This window comes from Coenobita brevimanus, chromosome 110 (genome assembly GCF_032717465.1).
Source record: "Coenobita brevimanus isolate Jiangsu-jjx chromosome 110, ASM3271746v2, whole genome shotgun sequence".
NCBI lineage: Eukaryota > Metazoa > Arthropoda > Malacostraca > Decapoda > Coenobitidae > Coenobita > Coenobita brevimanus.
In genome coordinates this window covers 43254239-43263820 of record NC_137063.1, presented here as the reverse complement: position 1 = coordinate 43263820, position 9582 = coordinate 43254239, and the positions used below count along the sequence as shown (strand labels likewise).

At 44.1% G+C, this 9582-nt stretch overlaps 1 protein-coding gene across 1 annotated transcript in view; it reads right to left on the bottom strand.

The window, feature by feature from the left end:
* Window positions 1–4560: 4560 nt before the first annotated feature.
* Window positions 4561–9582, bottom strand: part of RpL9 (ribosomal protein L9) — a 42653-nt gene continuing 37631 nt past the window's right edge. The window contains exon 5 of the mRNA XM_080286147.1: window positions 4561–4689. Coding sequence (XP_080142273.1) covers window positions 4583–4689 — 107 coding nt within the window. The 3' untranslated portion in view covers window positions 4561–4582. The remainder of the gene's footprint in view (window positions 4690–9582) is intronic.

Sequence of the window (9582 nt, the reverse complement as noted above, 5' to 3'; positions counted from 1 at the left end):
GCTGCTCACAGGCTGTATTCCTTTATTTTATTTTATTTTTTTTTTCGCTTATTGGGGCGTAGAAACTATTTTTCATCTTTTCTGAAAAATTTCACATCATGTCTCTAAAAATATCATAAAAACGCCATACCAGTATACACTTTGTCATTTTTTTATTTATTTAATGTTGACTGAAATATTTATTTTCGTAAGAGTACAGCTACAACAAAAAGTAGTGAATTACACACTAAAATGAAAAAGGGATGAAAAATACCAAGGGGAGATCACAGTGAGAGGGGAGACCACAGAGAGGAGCGACAAGAGCCCGAGCAAGACGGGTATACGTCCCCAACCGCCACGCTTCCCTCTTTCCCTCAACGGACTCCACGGGAGGTACGTCACCCTACTGCATTACCCTCTACCGGGACCAGCGCTCACCAGGATCGGGGTGGGTCTCGTGTAACCACAGTCCCAAGTAGGACCGTGACGACGCCCACCCGTGCTCGTCGAGGAAAGGACGCCCACTGTACTCCTTTCGCCTACTGTCCCCTGTAGGACCACGACGACCGTCGCCCACCGTGCTTGTGAGGAAGGGAACCCCCACCGTGCTTCCCTCACCTACAGTCCCAAGCAGGACTGCGGCAACGCCCACCGTGCTCGCCAGGGAGAGGACGCCCACTGTGCTCCACTCACCTGTAATCCCAGGGCAAGGCAGAACCGCAGCAACGCTCACTGTGCCCCTCGGGGAGGAAACGCCCACCGTGCTTCCCTCGTCTGCAGCCTCCACAGGGAGCAGGACAGTGGCAATGCCCACCGTGCTCCTATCACCTGCAATCCGAGGGCAAGGTAGAACTGTGGCGGCGCCCACCATGCCCGTCAGGGAGGGAACACCCACCGTGCTTCCCTTTTCCGCTCCCCCTGCAGCACCCACCGAGGGCAATGCCCCTTGCTCGCCTCACTCCTCCAGAGACCAAGTGGGACGCCCCTCTTGCTCTCCCCACACCCCAAGGGACGGAGCTAGCTTCCTACCGGAGTCGTTCCTGGAGAGGGTCTGGAGCAGCCCCATAGTGAGAGCCTGGGGGTACGCTCACTGCAGCCAGCACCCCGTCACCAGTTGCTGCCCGACTCCCACAGGAAGACACTGCAGGCAGCCCGTGTCAGCCTCTCGACAAAAGCGAGGCCACAGTCCCAGTCACTGAGGGACGCCCCCAGGACTCCCAGCTGAGACCTTCCCAAACCAGCCGGCAAGCCGTTTTCCACTGTGGGGTAGGCGCAAGGCAGCGCGTTTACTCGCCCTGTTCAGTCTCAGTCCCGAGGGCCAACACACTCACTGAGGCCCCTCCAGGGAAAGGCCTCCCTCTATGCTGCCACGCAGACCACACCTGATGATCCGGCCTACGACAGTGGTCCCACACCCCTTCAGAGAGTGCACACCTGATGGGACCCCTCCCACGCCTGGGCGACACCTGCAGCTATGCTGTCATCTTTAGTCACAACTCTTGTCCTTGTATCCATCATAGTGTGTACAATCTGCCACACCATATTGTGCCCAGCTACTGTATGTTTTTATGGTAATATACGTGTAAGATTGGTTAGCCTGTGTTTTAGAGTCCTGTTCCTCTGGTTGCATGCTGAAAGAACCCAAATCAGTTCCTTGTACTCAGGGAGCAAGAAGTTGAGCTCTCAGTACGTAACATATGTAAACATTGCAATAGAATAATATACAAGTATAAGCTAAGATATATACATCAGATTAAAGTATTCTATACGTTTATTTTGATGTGCTATGCGTCAGTGCAATCACATTCGTAATAGGCTATATATTGTGCCTGCATCACACTAGAAACCCTATATGTCACACAAGCAACATACGATACTCGAGACGGCTAGATGGACAGATAAACATTATGTTAATTTTACTCGAACGCTAATGTAGCTCTGAAGGGATGGAGCCCTTGGTCTTGGGATAGTAGTGAAAAACCCAGTGGGGAAGACACCTGAAATAAGGTAGACATTGGTTGCCATAAAATTTTTGCTATCTGGCACTTGGGTATCATCCACTCACCCAGTGGAGAATGCATACCAAAAGTAAGATAGATATGGTCAGGTCTTTTAGTGGCAAGTGGTGTGGAGGTATGTATAATGCTCAACTCGTGTGGAAGGTTCAAAGTTTGTGTATGCAAGGGAACATACCGTATAAAAAGAGTTCTCAGGTCTTTTAGTGGCAAGTGGTGTGGAGGTATGTATAATGCTCAACTCATGTGGAAGGTTCAAAGTTTGTGTACGCTTGGGAACGTATAAAAAGCGTTCCCCTACAAATATACGAAATCTACAGGGTTTAACAGAGTCCCATTTCATTCAATTTGTCACTTCCACAAGATATCCTCCTACCTCCAACAACACACAACGCAGTTTATGTGCATACACCCACTACCATCACAGCAGGTACTTAGTACCCAGTGTAATGAAAATTGCTGGTATGTTGCCATAAAAAGACACTGACTAAGGTGTATTAATGAGGTATGGTCATGTAGCCATAAAGAGGATATAGTCTACATACTGTAGTGGGAGTGAGGGAGCATGAGGGAGGCCAAGCAAAGTGGAATATTATTGATAGTGATTTGAACTAACTTAGAGGCCTGCATTTACATTTATTGAAGGAGAGTGAGAAGCTACTGTGTAGCCTTTTAACCAACACGGAGACGTTGTTTTCATATAGTCACAGAATACGAAGGAATGACTTGTCGGTAATTTATAAAGTATAGGCAAGAGATGAGGCGATCGGGGTAAACCGCAATTTACTGAGGCTGATTGTGTAGGTTATGCAAGGTATGAATGAATGGATGAATAGTGAGAAAAACTAACACCAAGCCTAGGGAGGCTACAAGTGGCACTAAGGAAGTAAAGAAAAGGATGGACAATTAAATTACAGTAGATGCAAAATACGCACCGCAAAAAGAAAAATAAGAATCTTAGAAACAGAAAATGTAGGAGAGAAAACGAGGAAATCAGTAAGCAATAGGGGGCAGGGTAGTAATGAGAGGAAGGGAAAAGCAGAGCAACGGACATGGAGTAAGAATGGGCAGTCGAGAAAAAGATGTTGCATAGGTGTGAATGAGAACTATGAGGTTGTTATAGCATTATTTTTTTGGTACAGCATCTCAGGTGGTATTGTGGGAGCTTTAACTACACTACTTTACTGATCAGACTTGCAAATGTATTGTAACCTACATGCCACTTTGAAATACAGATCCTTTTTCTGTGTGAGTGGAGGGAGGGGGGTTCTCAGGCAATGGGCAGTTATGAGTGGCCATTTTAATGAGGAAGGCTTTCTCATGAAGAGATGTTTGGGGGAATGCTCACTCCAGGAGAGGTCTTCGGGATGGAAGGCCTGCTCAAGGAGAGGTCTTGAGGGGATGGGTGAATCCCCTGAGTTAGGAACAATGGACAATATAGCTCTTCAGGACAAGGAGAGATCCTTGGAGAAACCACATTTCTCGCTAGAAATATGCTACTCTGTTGTAGGCTTAAAGTACCTACCCTGTGATCAAAGGGGTGCAAGTGCTACCACTGAGCTACTCTGGCCCTAAAGATGAAGGAAAAACTAGGCAGTACAGTACTACATCAACTGAATGGATGATGGGTGCCCCACCTATCACCAGCCTAGTACGTTTAGTATGGTCATGGTAGAAAGGGCATACATAGTGCAGTAATGTGTATGTGAAAGTGGGGAAAAAAAAAAAAAAGACGAGATGGAACATGAGCCAGAAGGCTGCAAGTATGTTAAATACTGCCCATTTCACTAAGCATCCTTTAGTTATGAAATTTCTATGCTTTTCTTTCTCCATTTTAGGTAGAAATAAGGGTTTATATTTAAGATGCACTGGTTGTGCCCCAACTTTAATAAATACAAAATGGCTATATTGCTTCTTAAAAACTTATTGGTAGTTGACAAAATTGTTTATACCAAGCATATGAAGTTCAATTTTTGTGTAACTAGTTTAGAGGGCTGAAGGAATAATTATCAAGGACAGTTGAATGGTTTACTGTACTTCTGGCTCCTACCTATTTAATATTAGGAAATACTTATTTGATAAAGTTACATGACAATGGTCATACTCAGCATTTTACCTGGAGTTAAGAAGATGGTTCTGTTCCACAAATACTTTCACATTTATGACAGAGTTAATAATAATGTTTACCCTGCCAGAGAACAGACATGGATTTGGTACCCACTTTTTAAATCTGACAGCTGACAGAATGGTTAGCTGGGTGTACTTCAAGCACAACTACAAAGACTAAAAAAATTGTTAATCAGGCTTGTTAAGTGGAGCCAGGATTCTAAGGTCTTGAATAATGTATGAATGCTTATGGGTCACTTCACTCAGCATACTCTTGATGCTTTTTCCACTGTTGCACCATCTCTTCACATTTTTGGATCTATCCAATCCTATCTTATGATGGGGAAAAGGGTCAGGATGATTATGATGATGACAACATCCAGTAATAAATCAACTCAGCACTGTGCACACACACTACTCTTCCACATCCTTATTTGCACAGAGGACAGCAAAATCATAGTTAGTAACATAGGCTGATTTTATTACTCTTGTGGCTCAACAACATGGCCCTTTTCAGAAACATAGACACCATCCAAGAATTTACGGATATCCTTCCTCTTGACAGTGGTGCTCTGCTGGATCCTTGCAGCTGCAAAACAAAACAACTTATGTTAGAAAAGTCCCGTCAGATTAAAAAAATGTGATATTACAAACTGAACACATACCTGACTCTGTCAACCAAGTCTCACTTAGTATGCATGCATTATAAGCCCATATACTGAATAACGATTAATTTCTACTTCATATCCAGTACCACTAGAAGGTAGTTATAACAAGATGACTACTCGTACCCATCCAGGCTAACTGTAACTGGGTACTCTAACCTATTCCCTCTTCCTGCATGTAACTGCCTAGATAATTTGGGTACAATTCATTCATCATGTTTGGTATGGTAAATAATCTGATACTAAGTAGAAGACATGGCATCTGACATCATTTAAGCATAAGGACACATCTATGGAGTTGGTGCATCATGGGGTACAGCAGGTACAAGTGAAAATGCAGTTTATTGTTTGCTCTCAGAACCTTAGGACAATCATTTTCCAGAGTATATTGAGGCCAGGCTAATAGTCTTGCCTGAGAAAAATTTAGATTGTGTGAAGATTCCTGCTTAAACTATCTTTAATGTCAATACACAGCTATCCAAATTCCCCTCTGGTTGACAAGCCTAGGCTAAAAAGTTAACCCCCTCCTTGACTTGCCCACCCCAATTCTCCTACCTGGAGTAAAAAAGCACCACATTTTCAAATACATCAAGCAGCATATCCCACACAACTGCTTTCATAAGAGCTGTGGTTCATATGAGCACAATTTCTTTGATAATGAAATCAAGTCACTTCACTTCACACAAGGTATTTTATGTCCTATTTCCACCTAAGAGTGTGTGAAACAGGTTACATAAAGCAACAAAAGAGAAATCCAGATGGAGACTAATCAACAGCAGGCATCCCAGCCAAATGAGCCAGACACACAAATCACTCATCATTTAAGTCCTTGGAATCCTTGCTCTATATCAAAGACCTTATCATCTGCACTTTTCTGGTATTATTCTCAATAGATATTCATTCTTAGATCTTTAGTGGAAAAGTTTCTAGAGAAGGGAAAGAAGTTGTATGCGGCTTTCATGGATTTGGAGAAAGCATATGACAGGGTGGATAGACAAGGATTGTGGAAAGTGTTAAGAATATATGGAGTAGATGGGAAGTTGTTGAATGCTGTGAAGAGTATGTACGATGGTGCGAAGGCTGCAGTGCGTGTGGATGGTGAACTAAGTGAATTTTTCTCTTTGAAAGTTGGGTTGAAACAGGAATGTGTCATGTCTCCATGGCTGTTCAATCTGTACATGGATGGGGTAATAAAAGAGGTACAAGGTAGGGTAGTGGATGTTGGAGTGGCCCTGGTGAGAGAGGATAGTGTTTGGAAACTCCCTGTACTGTTGTTTGCAGATGATACTGTGTTCTTGAGTGAAGACGAAGGGGAGCTGCAAGGCTTGGTGGATGAGTTTGGGAGTGTGTGTAAGAAACGGAATCTGAAGGTGAATGTAGGGAAGAATAAAGTGATGGTCTTTGAGAGAGGTGAAGTCAGTGAATGTACAGCGAGGTTGGATGGTGAGGAACTGGAAAATGTGAGTACGTTTAAGTACTTGGGTAGTGTGATGAGTAAGGATGGAGGTTTGGAGGGTGAAGTGGTTGAAAGGGTACAGCAGGGAAGAAAGGTTGCTGGTTCTTTGAAAGCAGTGATAAGAAACAGGGAAGCGAGCATGGAAGTGAAAAAGTTACTACATGACAGTATTGTGATACCAACTCTAACGTACGGAAGTGAAGCTTGGACGTTGTTGGAAGGACACAAGTCAAGAATGAGAGCAGTGGAAATGAGTTATTTAAGAGGAGCCTGTGGAGTCACATGGAGAGATAGGCTGACGAATGAGGATATAAAGGAACGTTGTGGTGTTGATGTGGATGTGATAGGGAGCGTTATGAGGAACACACTGAGGTGGTTTGGCCATGTGGAGAGGATGGAGGGTGAAAGACTGACGAAGAGAGTGTATATGAGTGAGGTGGAGGGGGGAAGAGGGAGGGGGAGGCCGAGGATGAGATGGAGGGATGGGGTGGAGAGGTATATAAGAGAGGGGGGTGTGAGTTGGGAGCAGGGCAGTGAAATGGCAGGGGACAGGGCGACTTGGAGGCGATTTGTTTGTGGCCACCCCAAACGGGATTGAGGTGTCCGGCAATAGATAGATAGATGCTCTTCACTACCTGCTAGGTAGTCAACTAAAAAACATATATCATAATTCACATTCTTTCTTATTCTATGCACTCCAAACACATTCTTAAATCTGATTTCCACTGTTTTCCCTCTTGACTTTTCATCTTCACATCAAACCAAAGGTTCACTTGGTGGAAGGTAGAGACACCTATCATCTACTCACTTGATATGGTGCTGCCTACTTCTTCATTCATGTTTATCATTCCTTTTCTGTGTCTGTACTCCTCTCTTCCTGTTTCTCTCAGCCTTTCTGTCACTATTTATTTTCACTATTGTTTCCACTTCAGGTGGCTCCATACTGAGTGACAAGCCACTTACAATGCTGGGTGGTAATCATATAGCCAAATAATGGGGTGACATGGAGCCTTCTGTAAAGTCCCTGTTAACTGAGTGAAGAAGCAAATGCGGCATCTACTTAGGAACCAAACCTTCACACTGACTACTGTGCACTGCTGTAGCAAGGCACTGTCAGCCGCTTGGGAATGTCAGTTCACTGCCAGTGATGGCCCAGCAGAGGCAGTGGCTTGCCTTTGTTGATGGGTCAGTTCAATCAGACTCAGGAACCAAACCTCTACACCAATTCCTCATCTTGATGTGAAAAGGTGCTGTCAGTTGTTTGGAAACATTGGTTTACTGCACGGGATGGCCCAACAGGGGCAGCTGCTTGCCTGCAGTTCACATTCCATTCCTGTGCCACTCTACTGTAGTTTCCAATTTCTTTGCATATTTAACTCTCCTTTATAATATTGCAATGAGGAACTTAAAACTCCATCCACAAATTCAAATAATGAGATTTCTAAAAATAGACAACACAGTCAGGTCCTGCAATTCACATGGGCTATGCCACCACCACCTTGTGAATGGTGAATTCCACGAATAGCCCAAACCTACCAGAGAGGTCACTGATTTCAATGTTTTAGTCATTCCTGTTACCTACAAACCCACTATAACACCTGTAAATGCATTTTCTATCTATCTATTGCCAGACGCCTTAATCCCGTATGAGGTGGCCACAAACAAATTGCCTCCACGTCGCCCTGTCCCCCGCCATTTCACTGCCCTGCTCCCAACTTGCACCCCCCTCTCTCATATACCTCTCCACTCCATCCCTCCATCTCATCCTTGGCCTCCCCCTCTTCACATACACTCTCCTCATCAGTCTCTCACTCTCCACCCTCTCCACATGGCCAAACCACCTTAGTGTTCCTCCTAACGCTTCCTATCACATCCACATCCACACCACAACGCTCCTTTATATCCTCACATGTCAGCCCGTCTCTCCATGTGACTCCACAGGCTCCTCTTAAATAACTCATTTCCACTGCTCTCACTCTTAACTTGTGTCCTTCCAACAATGTCCAAGCTTCACTTCCATACGTTAGAGTTGGCATCACAATACCGTCATGTAGTAACTTTTTCACTTCCATGCTCACTTCCCTGTTTCTTATCACTGCTTTCAAGGAACCAGCAACCCACCTCTCTCAAAGACCATCCCTTACCTACAGTCACCTTTAGATTCCGTTTCTTACACACACACCCAATCTCATCCACCAAGCCTTGCAGCTCCCCTTCATCTCCACTTAACAACACAGTATCTGCAAACAACAGTACAGGGAGTTTCCAAACACTACCCTCTCTCACTAGGGTCACTCAAACATCCACTGCCCTACCTTGTATCTCTTTTATTACCCCATCCATGTACAGACTGAACAACCATGGAGACATGACACATCCCTGTTTCAACCCAACCTTCAAAGAGAAAAATTCACTCAGTTCACCATTCACACACACTGCAGCCTTGGCACCATCATACATACTCTTCACAGCATTCAGCAACTTTCCATCTACTCCATGTATAATTAATACTTTCCACAATCCTTGTCTATCCACCCTGTCACATGCTTTCTCCAAATCCATGAAGGCCGCATACAACTTCTTTTCTTCTCTAAAAACTTTTCCATTAAAGATCTAAGAATGAATATTTGATCTACACAATCTCTTCCCTTCCTAAAGCCTCCTTGTTCTTCTCCAACTAATTCCTCTGTTATTTCCCTAACTCTGTCAATAAGGATCTTACCATACACTTTTCCTATTACACTAAGAAGACAAATGCCTGTATGATTACCACACACTTCTTTTTCCCCTTCTCCTTTGTACAAGGGAATAATTATACCTGACTTCCGATCCTCCGGGACACTACCTTCCTCCCAGGGCAATCTGCACATCTTCCACATCCATTCTACTACTAAACCAGTCGCGTTGGCCAGTTTCTCTTGTGCCCCGCCCTCTTCCAGCTCAATTCGTTGCTGATTGGCTGAGATAATTATTCTTCTTACTGAAAGAATAATGAGCTTTACCACGAAATAGTATCTTATTATTTACTTTTACTTTGAATTCATTTCTTTATGACAAAGGAAGCACTAAAATTTGCTAACTGAATCAAAATCAGTTTGAAAAGAACCAACCTGCCTCCTCCCGCAACTGCAGCTGAGTTTTGCCACCAAGAAAGTTCGGAGCTTGGCAATAACACATCGCAGCTGTGCAGCTATTACTGTTAAATATATTACGTCACCTATTTGTCATGGCTGGTAAGTTACCACAGTATCATAACCATATTGTAATTTTCCCCATTTATTTCCTTAATATCAGAGGTTTGAATGTAGAAGTAGGAAAACGAAATGTCACTGGCTTCGCTTCGAAATGAGAAATCTCAATC